This window comes from Hypanus sabinus, chromosome 14, assembly GCF_030144855.1.
Source record: "Hypanus sabinus isolate sHypSab1 chromosome 14, sHypSab1.hap1, whole genome shotgun sequence".
Taxonomy (NCBI): domain Eukaryota; kingdom Metazoa; phylum Chordata; class Chondrichthyes; order Myliobatiformes; family Dasyatidae; genus Hypanus; species Hypanus sabinus.
The window spans coordinates 99078796-99104529 of record NC_082719.1 but is presented as its reverse complement, the minus strand read 5'-3'; the positions used below and the strand labels follow the sequence as shown (position 1 = coordinate 99104529).

Below are 25734 nucleotides of genomic sequence, written 5' to 3'. Positions count from 1 at the left end.
AGAAGGGCTGAATGGCCTACTCCTGCACCTACTGTCTATTTGTGCAATTCTTCGATGTGAATGCCTCAAAGAAAACTGTATGGGAGAGCTTTCAGTGGAAAACCCATTGCTACGAGGAAGTTCCTCTCTCTCAACCTCAGAAGTTTGGGTCCAGTGGTACGATAGTCATGACACCTGGGGTCTTCCTCGGTTACAGTGGATGACCATGACTTCTTCTGTGCTTTGCCACTCTCCCCAAAGCCTTACAGAACCGCCTTCCTGGCTGTTGGATCTGACCATTGATCTCATCCACCCAGTTGACTGGAGCTGACTTCACATGCTGGGACAGGCATGACCCTATCTCACCAGGGTACGAGGCCCACCAACCAGCCTCAGCTGGTTTAGCTTACTTATCGAAGCAGTGTACCAGGGTATGGCCGGACACTCAGCTCTCACCTGCGGCCCTCCAGTGCCAACATAGCATGCTCACAACATACTAATCCTAACCCATTCATCTTTGGACTGTGGGAGGAAACCAGAGAACACAGAGGAAACCCACGCAGTCACGGGAAGAACATACAAATTCCGTACAGACATCAGTAGGAATTGAACCGTCGAGCGGGCAGCGGAGTCCGTGGAAGCAGAGTCCTGGGCTTTGGCTAAGTGGGCTTCGGCGTAAGGGGACGTCAGTAAGCCTGTGTGATTGCTCGCTGAGGGGAAGAAGGTAAGGTCGCTAGGTGCTTTTTAGACTTATTCTATTAATCCAGTTCAGGTATGGGGGAGACAGTCAGAGCAGTGGTGTGCTCCGTATGCAGTATGTGGGAGGTCAGGGTCAACACAGTTGTCCCTGATGACCACACCTGCAAGAGGTGCGTCCAGCTGCAGCTCCTATCAGACCGAGTTAGGGAGTTGGAGCAGGAGCTGGATGAACTACGGATCATTCGGGAGGTGGAGGCAGAGATAGATAGTTATCAGGAGGTAGTCACACCAAAAAACCAAGAAGTAGGCAGATGGGTGACGGTCCAGAGAGGCAGGGGGAGCAGGCAGAGAGAGCAGAGCACCCCTGCGGCCATTCCCATTAACAATAAGTATACCGTACTGGATACTGTTGATGGGGATGACCTACCAGGAATGAGTTGTAGTGGTCCTGCCTCTGGCACAGAGGTTGAACCCTCAACTAGAAAGGGGAGGAGGGAAGAGAAGAGAGCGATAGTTTTAGGGGACTCTATAGTTAGGGGGGCAGATAGGAGATTTTGTGGGGCAGATCGGGAGTCTCGGATGGTATGTTGCCTCCCTGGTGCCAGGGTCCGGGACATCTCAGATCGGGTGCAGGCTATTCTTGAGAGTGAGGGCATGAACCCAGATGTAGTGGTCCATGTAGGGACCAATGATGTAGGTAAGGTGAGTGAGGGGGTCCTGCTTAGAGAGTTCAGGGAGTTAGGAGTGAAGCTGAAAGGCAGGACCTCCAGGGTGACAATCTCGGGATTGCTACCTGTGCCACGTGCAAGTGAGGCGAAGAATAGAATGATTATGCACATTAATACGAGGCTGAGAGCATGGTGCAGGAAGGAAGGGTTCAGGTTTTTGGATAATTTGTCTTTGTTCCAGGGACATTGGGATCTGTTTCGAAGGGATGGTCTACATCTGAACCGGAGGGGTACTAACATTCTTGCAGGAGTGTTTGCCAGTGCTGCTCGGCGGTGTTTAAACTAGATGTGCAGGGGGCAGTGATCCAGATCCAGAGGGTTGGTCAGAAGGAGCATGGGGTTAAATGTGTAGAAGGTTTGGGTGATCTTGAGAAGGTCATCAAAATTCAGGGTGCAATTTGCCCAATGGAAGTTCAAGGAGCTGGGTTAGGTACAATAGACAGTGTTTTAAGCAAAGAGAGGAGGAATGGGCTAAGAATTCTATACTTGAATGCGCGTAGTGTCATTAATAAGACAGATGAGCTTGAAGCTCAGATGAAAATGGGGAACTACGATATTGTTGGGATAACGGAGACATGGCTGCAAGGGGATCAGGCCTGGGAATTGAGTGTACCAGGGTATACATGCTATCGTAGAGACAGAAATATGGGAAGAGGGGGTAGGGTGGCCCTGTTGGTGAGGAATGAGATTCAGTCCTTAGCAAGAGGTGACTTGGGAACAGGGGAAGTAGAGTCTGTGTGGATTGAGCTGAGGAACAGTAAGGGTAAAAAGACCCTAATGGGTGTTGTGTACAGGCCCCCATACAGTAGTGTGGATATTGGGTACAAGTTGATTAGGGAGTTAACATTGGCATGTGCTAAAGGTAATGCAGTCGTTATGGGAGATTTCAACATGCAGGTGGACTGGGAGAATCAGGTAGGTGCTGGACCCTAGGATAGGGAGTTTGTGGAGTGTCTAAGGGATGTATTTTTGGAACAGCTTGTGCTTGAGCCAACCAGGAACGAGGCTATTTTGGACTTGGTGATGTGTAATGAACAGGAATTGATAAGTGATCTTGAAGTAAAGGAGCCATTAGGAAGTAGTGATCATAACATGATAAGTTTTTATCTACAATTTGAGAGGGAGGGGGCAGATCAGAGGTGTCAGTGTTGCAAGTAAATAAAGGAGACTATGGAGCCATGAGGGATGAGCTGGCCAAAGTTAAATGGGCGGATGCCCTGGCAGGAAAGACAGTGGATCAGCAGTGGCAGATATTCTTGGGCATAATACAAAAGATGCAAATGCAGTTCATTCCAATGAGAAGGAAGGATTCAAAGAGGGGGAAGGGGCCACAGTGGTTGACAAAGGAAGTCAGAGATTGTATAGCATTAAAGAAAAAGAAGTATGACAGGGCTAAGATGAGTGAGAATACAGATGATTGGGAAAGTTTTAAGGAACAGCAGATCTTAACTAAAAAAGCAATACGGAGAGAAAAAATCAGGTATGAGCTCAGTCTAGCCAGGAATATAAAAGGGGATATCAAAAGCTTTTTTAGCTATGTGAAGAGAAAGAAGATAGTTAAGAACAATGTTGGCCCCTTGAAGAATGAATTGGGAGAAATTGTTATGGGAAACAGGGAAATGGCAACAGAATTTAATGCATACTTTAGATCTGTTTTCACCAGGGAGGACACAAGCAATCTCCCAGATGTATGGATGGGCCAGGGTCATAAGATATTAAAGGAATTGAGACAGATTGACATTAGGAAAGAAACTGTGATGAGTAGACTGGTAGGACTGAAGGCTAATAAATCCCCCGGTCCAGATGGTCTGCATCCGAGGGTTCTAAAAGAGGTGGCTCAGGAAATTGCGGATGCATTGGTAATCATTTTCCAATGTTCCTTAGATTCAGGATCAGTTCCTGAAGATTGGAGAGTGGCTAATGTTGTCCCACTTTTCAAGAAGGGAGGGAAGGAGAAAACGGAGAACTATCGCCCTGTTAGCCTAACGTCAGTCGTGGAGAAGATGCTTGAGTCCATTATTAAGGACGAAATAGTGGCACATCTAGATGGCAGAAATAGGATTAGGCCGAGCCAGCATGGATTTACCAAGGGCAAATCATGCTTGACTAATCTGTTGGAGTTTTTTGAGGGTGTAACAAGGATGTTAGACGAGGGATGTAGTGTACCTAGATTTTCAGAAGGCATTCGATAAGGTGCCACATAGGAGATTGGTGAGTAAAATCAGAGCTCATGGCATTGGGGGCAGGGTTTCAACATGGATAGAAAACTGGTTGGCAGATAGAAAGCAAAGGGTAGCAGTGAATGGGTGTTTCTCAGACTGGCTGGAGGTGACTAGTGGGGTACCACAGGGCTCTGTATTGGGACCACAGCTCTTTACGATTTATGTCAATGATTTAGATGAGGGCATTGAAAACTATATCAGCAAGTTTGCTGACGATACTAAACTGGGTGGCAGTGTGACATGCGAAGAGGACGTTAGGAGAATACAGGGAGACTTGGATAGGCTGAGTGAGTGGGCAGATACTTGGCAGATGTCATTCAATGTGAATAAATGTGAAGTTATCCACTTTGGAAGCTGGAACAAGAGGGCAGAGTATTGTCTGAACGGTGTCGAGTTAGGTAAGGGAGAAATGCAAAGAGACCTAGGAGTCCTAGTTCACCAGTCAATGAAGGTGAATGAGCAAGTGCAACAGGCAGTGAAGAGGGCAAATGGAATGTTGGCCTTTGTTACAAGGGGAATTGAATACAAGAGCAAGGATGTTCTTTTGCATTTGTACAGGGCCCTGGTGAAACCACACCTGGAATATTGTGTACAGTTTTGGTCTCCAGGTTTAAGGAAGGACATTCTGGCAATTGAGGAAGTGCAGCGTAAATTCACTAGGTTGATTCCTGGGATGGCAGGGCTGTCTTACGCAGAGAGATTGGAGAGATTGGGCTTGTACACGCTGGAATTGAGGAGATTGAGAGGGGATCTGATTGAAACGTTTAAGATAATTAAAGGATTTGATAGGATTGAGGCAGGAAATATGTTCCAGATGTTGGGAGAGTCCAGTACCAGAGGGCATGGATTGAGAATAAGAGGTCAGTTATTTAAAACAGAGTTGAGGAAGAGCTTCTTCTCCCAGAGAGTTGTGGAGGTGTGGAATGCACTGCCTCGGAAGACGGTGGAGGCCAATTCTCTGGATGCTTTCAAGGAGCTGGATAGATATCTGATGGATAGGGGAATCAAGGGATATGGGGACAAGGCAGGTACTGAGTATTGATAGTGAATGATCAGCCATGATCTCAGAATGGCGGTGCAGACTCGAGGGGGGGGCCGAATGGTCTACTTCTGCACCTATTGTCTATTGTCTATTGAACCCTGATCATTCCTGCTGAAAAATGCTCCTCGGTTTTAATGACACAAACACATATTGAACTTGGTTCTGAAACTCCCTTCAACGAAAATGATTATGTGGCCAATCTAGTGAAAGAAAGAAGTTGGGTTTATATCGAGTCACCAAGTATTTACAGGTATTGAAGTACTGATGTGCAGTTACATCTTTCATGAAAGAAACACTGGCTAATTTGTGCACAGTAAGATACCACAAACCACAATCATACCGTTGGTTGAGAAATAAATATTGTCCAGGAAACTACTGCAAAAAAAACATGTTGTATCTTTTAGGCTCTCTTGGGAGAACAGATATGAGCAACATTTGAGTCTCATCGGACAATGGCACTTTGTAGTGCGCCCTCAGCTCTAATGTGCAGTCAGTGGCTATCCTCTGCTCCTGAGTAAGACCTAGGCACCTTCTGAATTAGAGACGAGAGCCATGGCTGAAAAGGAGAGGTGGTTCTACCTCAAGGCATATGTGATAATCAAGAAACTGCATATGCTGGAAATTTGACACCAAAATCAAAAATGCTTCAAAGATTCAGCAGATCAGTCAACACCTGTCAAAAGAGAAATAGTTATCCTTTCAGGGCAGGGACCCTGCATCAGAACAGAAGCATCTTCAGACTGAAACATTACCTCTGTTCCTCCTTCATCAAATGCTGAGTGAAGTGCTGCACGTTCCCAGAAGTTTGTGCTTATATTTATTTTGGTGATTCGGCACAGTAATGGGCCCTTTCAGCCCCACTACACCCATGTGACCAATTTGCAGTTTGAACCCTATTCGCTGGTGTTGTAAACTATTACATTAAGCACTAAGCTACCATGCTGTCCAGCTTACAGACCCTGACTGTACATCATTGGACTATGGCAGGAAACTAGTGCACCTGGAGGAAAACCACATGATCAAGAGGAAAACACAGAAACTCCTTACAGACAGCAGTGGGAACTGAACCCCATTCTCTGGCACTGTAAAGCGTTATGCTACCGGGAGCCCAATATGACATACTGTGGGCTTTTGACAAGGAAAATATGGAGGAGATGTTTCCTTTTGTTTCAGGAAAAGGGAGTGTTCATTTAACAGAGATACACAGTGAAATATTTATTCTTGAGAGAGCCATGAGTCTTCCTGAATATGTGCTGGCAAAATAGTCTTTGAATACTTTCAAGACAAAGCAAGAAGATTTTTCATAAGCAAGGGATGAGGGGTTACTGGAGTTATATGGAAGGCGGAATAGTTTAGGAATTTATTTCCTAGAGCATAAGGGAATGAGGTAAAATTTGATAGAGGTATACAAAATTATGAGGGCTATAGATAGGATAAATGTAAACAAGCTTTTGCCACTGGGTTTGGGGGAGATTAGAACTAGAGGTCATCAGTTAAGGGTGAAAGGTGAAATGTTAAGGGGAAACATGAGGCAGGAACACCTTCACGCTGAGTGTGGAATGAGCTGCCAGCAAAGGTGGTGGATGTGGGTTCAAGTTCAACACTCATTAGGTGTATAAATTCAATCTCAGTCACTTACGGCAGTGTGGACACTGAACCCTTTTGACAAGGACACTACCAGTCACCTCCCTTCTCGCTAGTCATAGCTTTGATGTCCTCATTCTCCTCTGGACTTCCCAGAAGTCTTAACAATCTATGACCTATAGTATGCTAACATAGAAACATAGAAAATAGGTGCAGGAGTAGGCCATTCGGCCCTTCGAGCCCGCACCGCCATTCAGTATGATTATGGCTGATAATCCAACTCAGAACCCTGTACCTGCTTTCTCTCCATACCCCCGATCCCTTTAGCCACAAGGGCCATATCTAACTTCCTCTTAAATATAGCCATTACCTTAGATGTCTTAACACTGTCCTGCCCTGAAGTTATATTTTAAGTCAAATCACCTTCAGGCTTCCAAGTTATGTTATTATATACCAACAAATTCAGATACCAGGGGGCAGCAAGGTAGTGTAGTGGCTAGCACAATACTTTACAGTACAGGCGACTTGGGTTCAATTCCCAGCACTGTCTGTTTGGGGTTTGTACTTTCTCCCTGTGACCACGTGGGTTTCCTCCGGGTGCTCTGGTTTCCTCCCACAGTCCAAAGACATTCCAGTTCATAGTGTAGGAGCCATGTATCTGTTGACTTTCCATTTGTATTCCAAGTTGCGCATTTTGCATGAGTGGGAGCATGGGAAAAGCAAAGAGAATAAGTTCCATATTCTTGCTTATTATGTGGTAGTTTGTAGCATGGGACCGGTGGAGGTCGTATCTTTTGCTGACAACTGAATAACTCTTGACGTACATGGGTATGCTTAAGTTCATCACTTCAAGATTGTATATTTACCAATTGCTAATAAAGGATTGAGAAAAGATTCGACTCTTCGCAACAATCTTTTCCTTGGAGCGGAGGGCATCTCATGCAGTATAACAACTCCGTTGCGGTCATGGGCTAGCAGCAATTAGTTTTGGCTTGATTTTGCCTCTACAGTTAGGTTTTATAATTAGGATTAAATGGGGGGGGGGGGAATTGTTGGGCAGCATGGCTTAAAGGATTTTTGTTTTAAAAATCTCTGCACTTTAGTCTTTCTTGGTAATTATAAACAAGTTTTGCTATATCTCAATAAAATATAACAAATTTTAAAAACATCCAAGTGCTGCAAACTGATCCCTCTAGCATCAATTCTAACAGGAGGTGGATCAAATGGCCTGCAGCTAACAGGAGGTCACTGTGGAAACAGTTTGACAAAGGTGTCAACCAAATTCTGGAGGCAACGGCAAAGGGAGGGGTCGATAGGAAGCTGCAAGCCATGACAACGATCCTGGTCTCCCAGTGGAGGCTGGTTGTAGGGGATTTGCAGCCTGTTCCTTAGCCAGAGCCTACAGCAATTTGAGCATCGAGGGAGAGAGGAACAGGAGAGCCATCCACAGTACCACCAATGCAGCAGAGAGGGCCTCAAGGTGGCTGTGGCTCAAGAGAGGGGAACCATGGAGTCATGTGTAGCCAGTCATCTGGACACAAGCTGGGGTCTGATCAGCCCCGGCTGGGTCACCTGGAGAAGGGTGTATGATGTTGAAAGACCCAAAACACCTGATGATTCCAGGAACATCACTGATGATGTATCCAGAAGCATCACTAGATGTGTGCACACAGCAAAAAATATCCTTTCCCAAAACCAGAAATAGCCTCACAAATTCATTTCCTGTTTGAGACAGTTCATCACTATTTTTAACAACATTATCAGATGTGGTTGTGCTGCAGAGAAAGCAGACATTTACCAGGATGTTACCTAGATCTGACAAGTTTAGTTCTAGGAAGAGAATGGATAATTTGGGTTTGTTTTGCCTGGAGTAAAGGAGGATAAGGGGCGACATAACATAGGCACAGTATATAAAATTAGAAGAGGCTTAGACCAAACATCAGATAGATCAGGATAAATAGATAATCATTTTCCAATGGTATTAAGAACAGGCAGGCATAGTTTTAAAAAGTGTAGGGAACTTGTTTGAAGGGACTTGACGAAGGAGGGGATGATTGTCTATTTATTTATTGAGATACAGCATGGAGCAGGCCATTCTGCCCCTTCAAGCTGCACTGCCCAACGACCCCCAATTTAACCCTAGCAGAACCACAGGGCAATTTACAATGACCAACTGGTAGGTCTTTGAATCCGGAGGAAACCCACGCATTCTCGGAAAAACGTACAAACTCTTCACAGGCAGCGGCAGGAATTGAACTCAGATTGCTGGTACTATAAAGCATTGTGCTAAGCACTACGCTAACATGCTGCTCCACACAGAGTATGCTTGCTATTTGGAATTCACTGCCAAAGGAAATAGTAGATAGAGTGAGGTCTTTTTAGACTTTGGCCCCCATAGCTAGAGAGAATTTACTCGGCCTTAAATTTATTTTTTGGAAAGTGTTTTTGAAATGAACAGAGAAGGTTCATGGAGACCACAAAAACTTTCATAGCAAGTAATGGCTATTTTTGTTGGCAAACCAACAGAAAGAGTTCAGGGTCCGAGATGGATCACAAGAAGAACACTGCATTGGAGAAACTTCTCACATGAAATGATTCCGACACCAGATGCTTGCCACAGGTGTTTACCAAGCCTGAAATTGCAAGAAGCTTTGAAAAGAAATTGAGTCAATACAGAAAAGAAATGCAAAAATAAAAGATTTATTTTATTCCCAAACAAAAATACAAAACTAAATATAACGTGGTTTGAGGTATGGGCAATTATGTACATGCCATTAATGGAATTAAACATAGTTAAGGGGACAAATCACCCTTCCCATGCTGTGAGTCCTATGATTCAAAACCAAATATCAAAAAACTAATTTCACTTTGTAGAGATCTGTTTTCACATTGACACGACAGGATCCCTTTCTGTTGATCAGTGTCAAATTAAGTCCACTGTATAACAATAAAACATGAAAATTTCCAAGGGGGGAGTGAATACTTTGTATAGGCTCTGTGTTTACAGGAGTATATAGTACTCAGTACTTTGATATATGAAGGCCAATGTGGCAAAAACTTTCTTTGTTGCCTTACCTAACTGTGACACCACTTTAAATGAATTTTGGACCTGTATTCCCAGATCCCTTTGTAGGACCGAATTCTTCGTAAGACCTACTCAGGTCGATCCCACCAAGGTGCAACACTTGGCTCTTGTCTGCATTAAATTCCATCCTTACTTTATCAGACCATATTTCCAGCCGGTACGGAAGCCATTACAAGTGTTCAGAGATGCTCTTCTATGCGCCACTGTGGTAACACGTGGTTATTTGAGTAACTGTTTCCATCCTGTCAGCTTGAACTAGTCTGACCATTCTCACCTGACCGCTCTAAATAACAAAGCGTTTTCATCCACTGAACTGAAGCACACTTGATTTTTCTTTTGCATCTTCTCTGTAAACTCTCGAGACTGCTGTGCGTCAAAATCCCAGGAGATCAGCAGCTTCTGAGATACTCCAAACACATCACATGGCACCAACAATCACCCCACAGTCAGAGTCATTTAGATCACATTTCTTCCCCATTCTGATGTTTGGTCTGAACAACAACTGAACCTCTTGACCCTGTCTATGTGCTTTTATGAACCGAGTTGCTGCCACATGATTGATTGATTAGATAGCTGCATTAAAGAGTACAGGTGTATCTAATAAAGCGGCCACTGAGTGTAAATTTACATGTATTAGGTATTTGTTGTGGTGTGTTGGTCAGGGTGTGACATGCAACAAGAAACAACATTGAACAATTATAAAGTGTAAGGAATTACGTAAAAATGAAGTTAAGTGATTAAAGTACAGATATGAGATAAAATATGCATAACTACACAAATGCCAGCATGTATTTACAATGTAAACAGAATTATAAATGTGGTTTATGGTGTTTACAATGCAGTACAGTCAATGTTCGCTCTATTGTTTTACAGCTGCACAAACCAACGATTGCTCTGAGCAGGAAATTTTTAAATGGCCTGAAAACTGCGTGGCACTTTAAATGCTTAAGTATTGAGAAGAGTTCGGCCGTGCAGCAACAAAGGCAGTGTGCGTGGGAGCATTTCAGTCACTGTGAGGCTGTGCAGCTCAGAGTGAACAGTGAGTGCAGTGCTGAGGTATTAGATAGAGGGGTTGGGGTGGGGCTAACTACAATGGTTGGTTAGATTTACTGCCTGGAAAAAGAAACTTTCAAGATGGTGTAAAATTTATTTATTTTAATAGGCCTATAGTTCAAAGTTCAAAGTAAATTTATTATCAAAGTACATATATGTCATGATATACAACCCTAAAATTCTTTTCTCAGCACTTTCTAGAAGGGAACTTTCAGAAAAAGCAGCTTGCTGGATGGTAATGTCCACACTTAAAGCTCTGAGTTATAATAACCAACTGTTGGCAAGTACATGCACCTGTCATATCACAGGCTAATGAATTTATTTGACAAAAGTTACTTTAATAACGCACAGAAAACCCTTTCACCATAAGATTAACATTTAACAGTCCTAACCACACACATCATAGGCCTGTTCCAAACTAAATTTTAACAGAATTAGTAGACTCACAACAAGAATTTACAGTCAGCTGATCCTGAAAATGCTAGTTTCAGATATAAATCAGACAGTGACATTAAAAAAAGTATTTTAATGATACTTTCATAAACTCTGATAAAATTACTGATTTTTCTTTAATCCACTTTATTTATATGATTTAACTGGTGCGATAACTCCCTCTCTGCTCTGAACCTTCTGACTCTATCTCCTCACCAAATTTTCAATCAGATTAGAGGGCTAACAGTGAATATCAGAGTAGGACATTTCACAATCAGGCAAATAACAAATGTAATTAACTCCCGGGAACAACTCAAGCAGCAAAAATTCAAAAATGCCTCCAAGTTGTGTTAATCCCAATTATATTATTGCAAACGGTGCCCAGCCGAACCTGAGCAACATTTCTGCTGCCTCCATTCAGTCCTCACATGACCATATCTTATGATCAATGAATACAGAGCGAAACAGCACAGTGTGGTCTAACCAGGGTTTTATAGAGCTACAACATTACCTTGTAGCTATTAAGCTCAACTTTCCAACTAATGAAGGTTAACAAAACATACACCTTCTTAAACACCCTATCACTTGTGTAGCAGCTTAACTATAATCCAACCCAAATGGTCCATGCTAACCACAGCACCCTCCCTGCTAATTCCAGTTAACCACATTTGGCACATTACCCTCCAAGTCCCTCCCCTCCACATGGAGTACCGTGCTTAAATCTTAGGCACATGTAAAAAAAATTCTGCAAAGCAGAAATGCTTTCAAAAATAAAAAGTTTCTAAATATCAAAACATTTTCCATAAAGAGCAGTAAACAGTAAAAAAAAACTAAATCAAATCAATATTTGGTGTAACCACCCTTTATCTTTAAAGCTACATAATTCTCATAGGGACACTGTCATGGAGTTTCATAAGAAAATCAGTTGGTAGGTTGTTCCAAGCATCTTGAAAAACTTGCCACTGTTTTTCTGCAGACTTTGGCTGTCTCACCTGCTTCTATCTGTCCAGGTAATCCCAGACAGCCCCGATGATGATGTTCCTCCACCATTTTGTGTGTGTTGCTTCGATGGTGTTGAGATCAAAGCTCTGCAGAGGCCATGACAGCTGAAACAATATTAAAAAAATCTAGGGTGCCTAAGACTTTTGCACAGTATTGCATTGCATGTTTATGGTCTTATTCCTATTGAAGTCATCATGGAACACTGTTGTTTCTCATTGTCATGTACTTTCCCACTATAATTGATTTACCATGTAATTTCTGAGAGTTCAGAGCTGATAGTAGTGTTGGACTTCTTCTGATTTAGATGGGACGTCAATTTGATGTATTTTTCCCGTCCGCTGCACTCTGTTTCTGTTGCTGTGTTTCTGGTCCACAGCCTTGCCCGTGTCTTTGTGCTTCTTCAAAAGAGCTTAGACAGCACATCTTGAAGCTCCTGTCTGCTGCAAAATGTCTGCTTCGGAGAGACCTTGCTGATACATGATGACCATCTTGTGTCTTCTTGCCGTGCTCACCCATGGTGAATGAACTGATGATTTCAAAGTTAAACTGTCGCATCTGCCGCACCCTCACCTTTTAATTTGCTTGTCCTTTGCCCAGTTTGATTCATTCCACACTCATTTCTGTTTCAGTTAATCAGTTTAGTTCCTTCAACTCATTATGTCTTTGATCATTAGCACCTGTTTGTTATCTTTGTGTAATCATGCACTAACCATATACATAAAAAGTTATCATGTTTTCATTTGAAAAGTGGTAACTAAAGCAACATTTATATAAACATTTATATTTTTAAAAATCCAGGGTGTTTTAGGCTTTTGCACAGTATTGTACCTGTCTATATCCTCTTTGTGTTGCAATTTAACCCACCTCGACCTCTTCCCCCAGCAGCTCATTCCAGGTACTTACTAGCCTCTGTGTAAAGAATTTGCCTCTCCAGTCTCGTTTAAATCTCTTCCCTTTTATCTCGTGTCTCTGATCTCTAGTTTTGCACAGCCCTGGGAAAAAGACTGTGACTGCCCACTTTATCCGTACCCATCGTGATTATACAAACTTCTCATTCTTCATTCTCCTATGCTCCAAAGAATAAAAAGCTCTAGTGTGGCCAACGTCTCGTTATAACTGAGGCCCTCAAGTCCAGACAGCATCTTCATAAATCTCTTCTTTGCCCTTGCTATGTGTTTCAATGCAGCAAACATGAACTTCCACTTCTAATATTCGAGTGTTACACTGCTGGGTGGAACGCCCACATGTTTCATACAGAGTACAAGCCCAACATCCTCACTGGCTAACTATTGTTAAATCATCTATCAACCTTGTTGCTGGATGAGCCATGTGGATCCAAGTGTAGTTTAAGTCCCACTTGTTGTTTTACTTCTTGGTGGTGAAACTTAAGACAGCATGGTACCGTGGCCGTTGAACCAAAGATTTACAGTGCACCAGCTGTAAGATCAGGATTCAATTCCTCATCACTGTCTGCAAGGAATTTGTATGTTCTCCCCATGACCATGTGTGTTTCCTCTGGGTGAACCAGTTTCCATCCACATTCCAAAGATGTACCATTAGGAGCAGTGGGTTGTGGACATGCTATGTTGGCACTCGAAGCATGGTGACACTTGCCCAATACAATCCTCACTGATTGAACTTGACATAAACGATGCATTTCATGGCACGTTTCAATGTAATGTGACAAATAGAGCTAACCTCATCTCTAATAACTATCAGGACCTGTGGGGGAAGGAGGCTGGTTGGTTAAACCCTCTTTAACCCTTCCAGGTTCATTCCAATTTAGTCACAACTTCAGAATGCTAGATGTTTTCCAGCAGCTGGTAAGGTTTCAGCATAGGCCCACTCTCCTGAAGTCCAAAGGAAGTTTTGGATGGCCTAGAACTTCTGTCACTTCAGTGTGCACTTCCACAGTTCGGCACAGTAGCACGGCAGTTAGTTTTACAATTGTTTTACAGTGCCTACGGTCCCTGATCTGGATTCGATTCCCTGCACTGTCTGTACAATCTCCCCATAACTCTTTAGTTTCCTCCAGATACCCTGGTTTCTTCCCACATTCCAAAGACGTATCACTTAGGATTAGTGAGTTCTGGGCATGCTATGTTGCTGCCAGAAATGTGGTAGCACAACCCTCGCTGATTTGATTTGAAGCAAATGACGCATTTTACTGTACATTTCCACATGCATGTGATAAATAAAGCTGATTTTAAAAACTTCTCTTTAACCTGATCAACAGCAATGCTCATCAGGAAGTTTCTGGTCACTCCCACCCAGAATCAACTTTAACAGGCTAAATTTGCAATAGTTTTCTGTTATGGAAAACTGCTTCTTCAAAGAGGTAAACCATCAAGTATAACCAGTCCAGCCTTGTTTATAGAGCAAAATGATTGTGAAGGTAAAGGTTGGTGTGAGCAAGTCCTAAACATACAATACCTCTCTCATAAAATTTCGATTGTTTTGGACACAATGGTAAAACATAAATATGCATCTGATGATTAAAAAAAGAAGGAATGTATCACTGACCTGACAACCCTGCATACTGGAGTCCCTCACGAATGGGAATGACGTCCTGTCTGCTTTGCCTGTAAAACAAAGATTTGCACAAAATTAGCCACTGCATAGCAGGACCAACATAACAGAATCGATGTGACCTCAGCATTAGCAAATACGCTTAACTCATCACTGAAATGGTCCCACAACCCATCGACACTTCCAACGACTCTTCATCTCACATTCTCAATATTTATTGATTATTTGTTTGTTATTGATATTTTTAATTTTTCTTTTATATTTGCACATTCTGGTTTTTTGCTCATTGGTTGTTTGTCCGCCCTGTTGGATGTGGTCTTTCATTGATTCTATTAAGTTTCTTGGATTTACTGAATATGCCTGCAAGAAAATGGCGACAGAAATGTACTTTGATAATGAATTTGCTTTGAACTCTATGCTCACCAAGTCCATTATTTATTTTGGAATGTGATTCAGGAAGAAAATAATGTAATCTATTTTGATAGATCTCCCTCTTAGGATGTTAACAGTATCACATATATAGGCTGGCTCACCCACTCTATTTAGGACATACAACAGTCCAGCACAGTACAGAGTCTTTGGGCCACAATGTTTTGCATCCCCTTTAACTTTTTCTAAGATCAATCTAACCATTCCCTCCCACATAACCCTCCACTTCTTTCCATCTATATGACTTATGATTCCTTTAAATCGCCCTAATATATCTGCCTCTGCCAACACTCCTGACACTGTGTTCCATATATCCACCACTCACTGTGTGAAAAATTCTGCCACTGACATCCCCCACTTATGCATTCCTCTCTTCACCATAAAACTATGTCCTCTCACATTTGCCATGTCAGCTTTGGGAAAGTTTTTGTTTGGCCACTCAATCTATGCCCCTTACCATGTCGCACACCCCGATCAACTCTCTGCTTGCGGCTATATCATCAAGCAGGATTTATACACCACCAGGTTCAGGAAGAGTTATTATTCTACAACCAACAGATTCCTGAATCAATATGGATAACTTCACTCATCTTAAATCTGAATTAACTCCACAATCTATGGATTCACTTTCAAGGACTCTGCCACATGTTCTCAATATTAGTTTTTGTAGTTTGTCTCTTTTGCTCATTGGTTGGTTGTCAGTCTTTGCTAATAGTTTTTCATAAATTCTATTGCAGTTATTTATTTTTCTGTAAATACCTGTAAGAAAATTAATTACACGGTTGCACTGTACTGCTGCAGCAAAACATATATATTTTTTATTCCAACATATAGTATACTTTATGTATTGCCATGAAATGCTGCCACATAGCAACAAATTTCACGACAGATGTCAGTGATTCTGATTCTGATACCAGGATCCATTAAAAATCTAAAACAAAACCCTCACCACCATTAAGCACATGTACATGGAGTGGTGTCACAGGAAAGCAGTATCCATCATCAAGGAACCCAGGCAATGCTTCCTACTCGCTGCTGCCGTCAGAAAGGAGGTACTGGAGCCTCAGGACTGACACCAGCAGGTTCAGGAACAGTGATCACCTCTTAACCATGATCATACTGAATGGTGGTGCAGGCTCGAAGGGCGGAATGGCCTACTCCTGCACCTGTTTTCTATGTTTCTATGTTTCTAACCAGCAGGCTCTTGAACCTACACTCAACCTCACCCACTCCACTCACTGAACTGCTGCCACAAACTATGCCCTCACTTTCATGGACTCTTCATCCCATTTTTCGATATTTATTACTTATTTATTATTATTATTTTACTTTTTCCCTTTTTGTACTTGCACAGCTTCTTGGGTGTGGTCTTTCACTGATCCTAATGTTTCTTTGTGTTTACTATGTATGCCCATAAGAAAATAAATCTCGGGGCTGTACAGTATATGGCAACTTATATGCAGGTCGATAATAAATTTACTTTGAAGTTCGAACCTTTAAACTTAGGTTTCAAATCTTAGGCAAGCTGATAAACCTGGGCATCCCCACACAAGGTCTGCTATGACAGAGTGGCTCCGAGGAACACACAAATGCTCAAACTCAAACTGTTCAAGCACCAGACAAGGGCACAGAAGAGTAGATTCAGAAAGTCAGCTGAAACTTTAAAGACTGGATTTTGACCTTGTAGCTCCCTTCACCGCATTCATTAAGTTATATTAACACCTATTCCAAAGTGAAAAATTGAATCCGTCACCCCTACCGTTACAATGCGGCAGCAGAGGAGAACGAGTGCTGTGAGCTGTACATTAATGACAGTTTATAGCACCACTGTGGTGACATTCACAGAAGTGCAGAGTTATGCACTGATTTCCAGGAAGAGCAACAGCCCAGGATTAGCAGAAGAGCCAAAATAAGGTGAGATCAAAAGACAAACAGTGGAAATTGGTAGTAAGTTACAGAAAGTGCATGGCATGTCTACTCAGTATGTCAAAGAGAAAACTGGGTCAGTAACTGTTGTGGAACTCAGCAGATAAAAAATTCCCAGGTGAAAAGAGGATGGGATACATAAGTAAAATAGATGTATAAATAGAAAAACAAATAAAGAAACAGATAGATAGATTGATAAGACTGAGTACATGAGTTGTGGAGTCCATAGGCTCTGGAATCAGTTCATTGTTGAGGTAAATGAGGTTATCCATGCTCGTTCAGGAGCCTAATGGTGGAAGGATAATAACTGTTCCTGAATTCTCCAACTTCTGGTAATTCCCTCCCTCTCTCTTCCCCCATCCCACTTTCATTCTGCCTCCTCTTCCAGCTGCCTGTCACCTCTCTCATGATCCTGCCTTCTGCTACTACCCATAGTGCTTTCCCCTAACATTCCTTCTTCACCTCTCCTGCCTATCCCCTCCTCCACCCCTTGATCTTTCCTCTGATTGGTTTTTCACCTACACCTTCCCCCTCCCCCCAACTTCTTTATAGGGCCCCTGCCCCCTCCTTCTTCAGTCCTGATGAAGGGTCTCGGCCCGAAACATTGACTGCTCATTTCAACGGATGCTGCCTGACCTGCTGAGATCATCCAGCTTGTTTGTACGTGTTAACTGTTCCTGAAGCTGGTGGTGTGAGACTTAAGACCCCTGTACCTCCTGCCCAATGGTAGAGAAGAGAGCATGGCCTAGATGGTGACTGTGATGATTGACATTAGAAGCACATTAAGGCTGATAAGGAAGAATCACTACTAAAAGTGAAGAGAGAGAGGAAATTAGATCTGCCATTCTCAAGTGAGCTCACTGTGTAATAAAAGAAATTTTGTAACCAGTTTCTTTACAGCAAGCTATTACAAAGAGGATTGTGATGTTGATCAAGTAAATTGCTTTGAAGTAGTATTAAGAGTGATTAAAATTGGCTGGAACTCAGGGTGGTGAATGTAGAATTCTTTACCACAGACAGCTATGGAGGCCCAGTCACTGGGTATATTTAAAGCGGAGGTTGCTAGGTTCTGGATTAGTCAGGATGTCAAACGTTATGGGGAAAATGTGGGAGAATGGGTTTGAGAGGGAACATAGGTCAATAAATCTTGATGGAATGGCAGAGCAGACTCCATGTGCTGATTGACTTAATTCTGCTCCTATCAAAGTCAAAATAAAATCTATTATCCGAGCACATAGAGTGCCTATAAAAAGTATTCCCATTCCCAAGAAGTTTTCATATTTATTGTTCTACAAACATTGAATCACAATGGATTTAATTTGGCTTTTTTGACACTGATCAACAGAAAAAGACTCTTCTGTGTCAAAGTGAAAACAGATCTCTGAAAAGTGATCTAAATTAACTACAAATATAGAACACAAGATAACTGATTGCATAACTCATTCACCACTTCAAGTCAGTATTTAGTAGATGCACCTTTGGCAGCAATTACAGCTGTGAATGAGTCTGTATGAATAGGTGTCTGTTAGCTTTGCACATCTGGAAACAGGATTTTCCCCCCAATCTACTTTACAAAACTGCACAAGCTCTGTTAGATTGCATGGGGATCATAAGCAAACATCCCTTTTCAAGTCCAGCCACAATTTCTCAATTAGATTGAGGCCTGGACACCGATGTGGCAATTCCAGGATAGTAGATTTGTTGTTTTTAATCCAGTCCTGTGTAGCTTTGGCTTTATGTCTGGGGTCATTGTTTTGTTGGAAAAGAAATCTTCTCACAAGTCGCAGTTCTCTTGCAGACTGCATCAGGTTTTCTAGCAAAATTTCCATGTATTTTGCTGCATTCATTTTATCCTCGAACTTCACAAGCCTTCCAGGGCCTGCTGCAGTGAAGCATCCCCACAGCATGATGCGGTCACAACCATGCTTCATGCTAGGGATGATGTGTTTTTGATGATGTGTGGCGTTTGGCTTACACCAAATGTAGCAGTTAGTCTGATGGCCAAAAAGCTCAATTTTGGTTTCATCAGACCATAGAACTTCTTTTCAGCTGACTTCAGAATTCTCCCACATGCCTTCTGGTAAACTCCAGCCGAGATTTCATCAGAGTTTTTTTTCAGCTGTGGCTTTCTCTTTGCCGCTCTCCCATGAAGCTGTGACTGGTGAAGCACCCGGGCAACAATTGTTAAATGCGCAGTCTCTCCCATCTCAGCTACTGAAGCTTGTCATAGGTCTCTCGGTGACCTCCCAGTCCCCTTCTTGCATGGTCACTCAGTTTTTGAACGCAGCCTGCTCAAGGCAGATTTACAAATGTGTCTTACTCATTTCATTTCTTGATTATTGACTGAACTGTACCCCACGAGACTTATCTCCTGGCTTATACTTTCATTAACCATTTTGCTGAGTTGCTTGGAGTATTCTGTTGTCTTTATGGTGTAGTTTTCCTCCAGACTCTGACTCACCAGCAGCTGGACCTTCCAGATACAGGTGTATTCTTACTGCAATCAATTGAAACACCTTGACTGCACACAGATCTCCATTTAACTAATTATGTGACTCCTAAAACCAATTGGCTGCACCAGTGATGATTCGGTGTGTCATATTAAAGGGGGTGAATACTTATGCCATCTATTCTGTGTTTTATATTTGTAATTGATTTAGATCACTTTGTAGAGATCTGTTTCACTTTGACATAAAAGAGTCTTTTCCTGTTGATCAGTGTCAAAAAAGCCATATTAAATCCATTGTGATTCAATGTTGTAAAACAATAAAACATGAAAACTTCCTTGGGGGGGGGGGGCGAATACTTTTTATAGGCATGTATATGTCACCATTTTGTACTTATTTGCCTTATTTACAAAAAATAAAGAAATACAATAGAACTTACGAGAAACTAAAAATGAATATTGACAAACAACCAATGTATAAAAGAAGACAAATTGTGCAAATAAAAAAATAAATAATGCTGAGAACATGAGTTATGGAGTCTTGAAAGTGAGTCTGTAGGTTATGGAATCAACTCAGTGTTGAGGTGAGTGAAGTTATCCACCTTGGATCAGGACCCTAATCATTGTAGGGTAATAACTGTTATTTAGTCTTTGTCTTAAGGTCCATCCATAGAAAAGAAGACAGTTTCTGACACTCATATGAATAATGTACATTGAACTATTGAATTTAATAACATTACGGGTACTCATTCATCTGAGGAAGTATACATAAGTTGGGTATTTGTAATCCAGTAATGGCCTGCACTTGTTGATACCCTTAGAGCTCTCATTCAGAAGAAGAAATCACAGTATTATGGATAGAAAACAAATTAGAAAGGCATCTACAAATCATTTTACAGTCAGGTTATGATGTACGTCAGATCCCCCATGAGCACCACCATGAGCTGATCCATGGAATTCTGTTCCCAGCTTTCCACTTACTTTGACTATAAGATGACGTGGAGTAGACAGTTCAAACATAACACAAGCAAAATGGCTTAAAAGTATATTTATTATTGACTCCAGGATTCGTCCACATGCAGGCAGCCATAAAACAAAGAAGCACCATGGAACCCGGTTGAAGAAAAAGAACAAATCATACAAACAGCAAAAAGTGAGCAAATTAACACACAGCTTATTAAAGAAAAGAAAGAATACATTCTTTATCAAATAATTGTGCAGAGAAAAAACAATTTGTACAAACAATAAAAGTAAGCAAATAACATTCAGAACTGAAGTTCACTGAAGTCACACTTGAGTCCCTGAAAGAGTCCAGGAGTGACAACCACTGAGCCAGTTCAGTATGGATGACTGCAGGCTTCAGCCACAGAGCAAGTTCCACACAGAAGCGCCTCGATCAAATCGCACAAATTGCTATTTTGAGACATAAAAGATTCTGCAGATGCTTAAATCATGAGTAACACACACAAAAAGCTGCAGGAACTCAGCAGGCCAGGCAGCATCTATGGAAAATGATACAGTCGGCGTTTTGGGCTGATTCTGATTTTGTTTTGTTTTAGTAATACTGCTAGGAGATCTCCTGAGGCTTCTGATGATATTTTTCTAAGGAGGTAAACAGCACTGATAAATGCATTATGCATTTTTCAACTTCCAACTTTAAACTATATTCCTACAAATCTACAAAGGTCAGTTGGGAATCTCTGACAAGAATGAAGACATTCTGATCTGAATTGTAGTTGAATGAGGAATTTTGCATAGGGGATGTTGTAAGGTCAAGAAACCACAGGATTCTCTGCAAGTCACACAGAAGGCTGGAGGAGTTCAGTGAGTCAGGCAGTGTCTATGGAGGGGAATAAAACAGTCAACGCTCTGGGCTGAGATTCTTCATCAGGACTGGAAAGGAAAGGGGAAGAAGCCAGAATAAGAAGGTGGGGGGGAGGGGAAGGGGTACAAGATGGCAGGTGATTGGTCAGACCAGGTGAGGGGGAAGATGGGTGAGTGGGGATGAAATAAAAAGCTGGCAGGAGATAGGTGGAAGATGTAAAGGGCTGAAGAAGAAGAAGCCTGATAGGAGAGGAGAGTGGGCCATGGAATAAGGGGAAAGAGAAGGGACACCAGATGGAAGTGATGGACAGCTGAGGAGGGGAACCAGAACAAGGGACAGAAAAAGAGAGGAGAAAGGGGGAAATATTTTCCATAAGTTAGAGAAATCAGTGCTCATGCCATCATGTCAGAGGCTTCCCAGTTGCTGAGGTGATGATCCTTCAACCTGAGTTTGGGCCTCATCATGGCATAAGAGGAGCACATGGTCCGACATGTCAGAATGGAAATGGGATAGAGTGAAGGTGCTGGACAAAATGGTTTCCCCAATCAGCGTTGGTTCTCACTGATTTAGAGAAGCACTGGTATGGTAGAAAATGGCAAGAGACTCCCAAGTGACAAGTTGCCTCACCTGAAAATAATGTTTAGGGCCCTGAGAAAAGAGGTGTAGGGCCAAGTGTAGCACTTGTTCTGCTTGCAGTGCCAGAAGAGAGATCAGAGAGGAGGGCCAAGTGGATAAGGGAGTCATGTGGAGCGCGATTTTTACAGAAAGTGGAGTGGGGGAGGGGAATGATGTACTGGAAAAAGAGGTCTGTGAGTTGGAAGGTGAGGGCAAGAGGAACCCTATCCCTGTTATGATGGCAAAGTTATACTTAGCTGACTTGTGTACACTACATGCTAAATTATTGTCCTTTTTTCCTTTATATTCACAAGGTCCTCTACCATACCCTTTTATGTATGACATACAAATGACAGACAAACACAGAAAACGTTAGACCAGTTAGAAGTAAAATTATTATCAAAGCACATATTTGTCACCATATACTACCCTGAGATTCATTTTCTCACAGACATTCACAGTAGAACAAAGAAACAGAACACAAAGGTGATCAAACAACCAACATGCGAAAGGGAAGAAACTGTGCACATACAAATAAATGAACAAACAAACAAACAAATGAACAAATAAAACCAAGAACATTAGTTGCAGAGTCCTTGAAAGTGAGTCTGTAGGTTGTGGAATCAGCTTATTGTTGACGTCAGTGAAGTTATCCACACTGGTTCAGGAGCCTGATGGTTGAGGAATTACAACTGTTGCTGAACCTGGTGGAGCGGGACCTGAGGCGCCTGTACCTCCTGCCTGATGGCAGCAGCGAGGTAGAGAGCATGGCCTTCACGGTGGGGGTACATAATGATGGATGCTGCTTTCCTGTGGCACATTCTATAACATTACAGTGAATTAGCAACAGAATTAATTTTGTAACAATATTCTCAGAATCTTTATGCTGTCCCATGATAGATGAAAATGATATTCTGATTTCTGTAAAAACAAGAAATTCCACAGATGCTGAAAATCCGAAGCAACACTCATGAAATCTTGGAGGAACTCAACTGGTCAGGTAGCATCTGTGGAAATTAATGAACAGAAGGAATTTCTGGCCAAGACCCTTCGTCGGGATAGAGTAGTGACAGAGCTAATTTTTATAATGTTTTAATCTTATTTGTGTTAAGGTCTTGTGTTTGGGCATTTTATGCCAGAAGTCAGTTACATTTCATACAACATATTTAAATCAATAGTTCATGCTGACCAGCTGAAGGTCAATTTATTCAATAAAATATAAAATCAGAATTTACAAAGGGATATCTGTGTTTTGAATAAATAGACAAATGATAACTTTTTATTTGAGTCCTTCAACAGAATAGTGCAATATACACAAAATGCTGGAGGAACTCAGCAGGTCAGACAGCATCTATGGAAATGAATAAACAGTCAACATTTTGGGCGTAGATTCTTCGTCAGGACATGGTTAGGGGATACTGCCTGAAGTGTTGACTATTTATTCCTCTTCTGACCTGCTGAATTCCTCCACCATTTTTGTGTTGCTCTGGATTTCCAACATCCATAGAGTCACTTGTGTTGGAGAATAGCTTATACTCTATTACACGTCTGGTCAGAGTAGTTCAAATAGCTTCAACATTTTCACAGAGCCCTTACTAAATTTGTTTAAAAGCCAGTAAACAGACTAAGAATTGAAAGAGATTTGAACTGCATTAAGAAAATATGCATATTCTGAGATCCCATGGTTTGTCGTCAAATCTTTGCCGTGATTCTGTTGCTGAGATTTTTCACCAAATATTTTCTGCTGCAAGCTGAAAACAATGAGTTATTTGCAGAAGGTTAACAATGTTTTCAATGTCAACACTTCAACTGGACAAAAATTAATCTGGAGCTGATGAATGGAAATTGCATGCCTCATGAGCATTAGAACAGCATGAATAATAGCATCGAGAAAAGTACAGTACTGTGCAGCTCTTAGGCATATATAGCTAGGGTTCTGAAGACTTCTGCACAGTTTTTTAGTAATTATATGTACTGCACTGTACTATTGCTGCAAAAAAAAACAAATTTCATGACCTACTGTATGTAAGTGATGACTAGTCTGATTCTGATAGGGTCACAGGGCTGAGTGAGTCTGCACCTGGGCCACCCCAGCACTCTTTCTCTGCAACCCCTCCCACGGCGCTACACCTTTGCCATTCCCAACATCATTTGCTCCCACCAGATTTACAAGCTCACTCTGCACTTCACATTGACAAATACAACGCTGGACATAAGGCTTAGGAACCCTAGCTATATACCTAGGACTTCTGCACAGTACTGTATTCAAGAAATTATTATTCCCCTGCGTGGTTGTTCTTGCAGAAACGTGACTTTAGGACAACATCCCATGCACCATCAATCAACAGGTCAGGACGCTCAGGGACTTGGGCTACATTATTTTTTGTGACTATGTTTTCCTACTATCATAATTAGTGTATGTGTGCTTGTGTATGACTGTTGGTTCTATGTTTTGCACCTTGGCCCCAGAGGAACAATGTTTCGTTTAGCTGTATTCATGTTTATGGTTGAATGATAATTAAACTTGAACCATTTAAGATTAAAATTAAGAAACTGATCCAATTCCGTTTTTATCTAGCAAACACACCCCTATTATTTATACTTTTACCCTACTGAACAAACAGGAACTGAAACATGTAGAGACAAATGTGGTGCAGCAAGAACTACAGTGACTGTTTTTTTCTCTCTGATTTTATTAAAACTATTCACTTCTATTGTTCTTTTCCTTCAACTTCACATCAATGTTATGTTTGTGCTAATAACATGCAGACAAACCTGGGGAAAAGAGGAAATTACACTTGTCTTTGACCAGTACGACAGAGAGAAATACTGAACACCCTTGTAGGTAGTGCTGAATAAATTTGAAATGCAATCTGCATCCACGTGCAGACTCATCTTGCTTTGTACAGCAAGGTTCACCACTTGTGAAATAACCAGCTGGGATGGATCACAGTGTAAGAATGAAGTTCTCCACTACTCAGCCGTGGTGAGTGGAGAGAAAGAGAGAGGATCAAAGATCAACTTTATTTGCAATATACAATACTCTGGGAAAGTCTATAGCCAGGGTGCCTAAGACTTTCATATTCGTCAATGTGGAGCAGAGAGCGTGTTTGTAAATCTGGCGGGAGTGAAGGACGTTGGGAGTGGCGAGGGTGGAGTGATGTGGGACAGGTGGCAGAAAAGGGATGTGAGGGACAGGGGGTGGTGTGGGTGCAGACATACCCAGCCCTGAGACACCAGGCAACATCATTTGATTCCAAACAATTGGCTCATTGATCATAACAGAATGTCTCTCTGGCACATCCCGCACCCTCCCCTCTCCCTCCTCCTTTTCCCAACTATGATTCCCCTCTCCCTGCCCCCGTCCCACTCTCAGTCCACAACAGAGACCCATATCAGAATCAGAATAATATCATCACTCACATATGTCATGAAAGTTGTTTTTTTCTGTGGCAGCAGTACAGTGCAATACATAAAATTACTACAGTACTTTGCCCCAAGCTCTATGTGCCTAAGACTTCTGCACAGAACTGTTCTATATATTTATATATATGTGGGGATTTGGTTAGGGTGTAACATGCAACAAAATACATTCAACAATTATAAAGAATAAATGTTAAAAGATAAAATTAAAGTACAGATATGGAATAGAACGTGTATCAATATATAAACACCAGCATGCATTTACAGTGTAACAGCCTTATCAAAAGTGGCTTAAAATGCTTATAGTGCAGTGCAGTGGCTGAGGTAATAGATAGAGGAGGGTGGGGTGGCTAGCTAAAATGATTGATCAGATTAACTGCCTGGGGATAGAAATTTTTAAGATGGCGTGAGCTTTTTGTCTTTATAGCTCAATAGCATTTTCCAGAAGGAAGCTTTTGGAAAAGGCAGTTTGCAGGGCGGATATTGTCCTGAGGGAGGAGGAGGAGGAGGGCGTCTATTGTTGGAGAGGAAAGTACTGAACAGACAAGCTCCCCCCTCATTGCAATGTTTGGGTTGGTGGAGATCATGCGGTACACACTGTCCTGTTCTTTATTGCTGATTCCCATCTCCTCAGCAAAAAGACATGAAAATATAGTTGTGAGAGACATAAGAGAAGAGAACGTGTCAAACGTATCTGGAATGAACATTGATACCA

General features: G+C 41.9%; 1 protein-coding gene across 12 annotated transcripts in view; it reads right to left on the bottom strand.

Moving 5' to 3' along the window:
- The window catches only part of LOC132405014 (transcription factor 4-like), a 649090-nt gene that overhangs the window by 319952 nt on the left and 303404 nt on the right, over window positions 1–25734 (bottom strand). For all 12 annotated transcript variants that reach the window (XM_059989695.1, XM_059989690.1, XM_059989698.1 and 9 more), the window contains one exon: window positions 14350–14408. In XM_059989695.1, the coding sequence (XP_059845678.1) occupies window positions 14350–14408 (59 nt within the window). The remainder of the gene's footprint in view (window positions 1–14349; window positions 14409–25734) is intronic.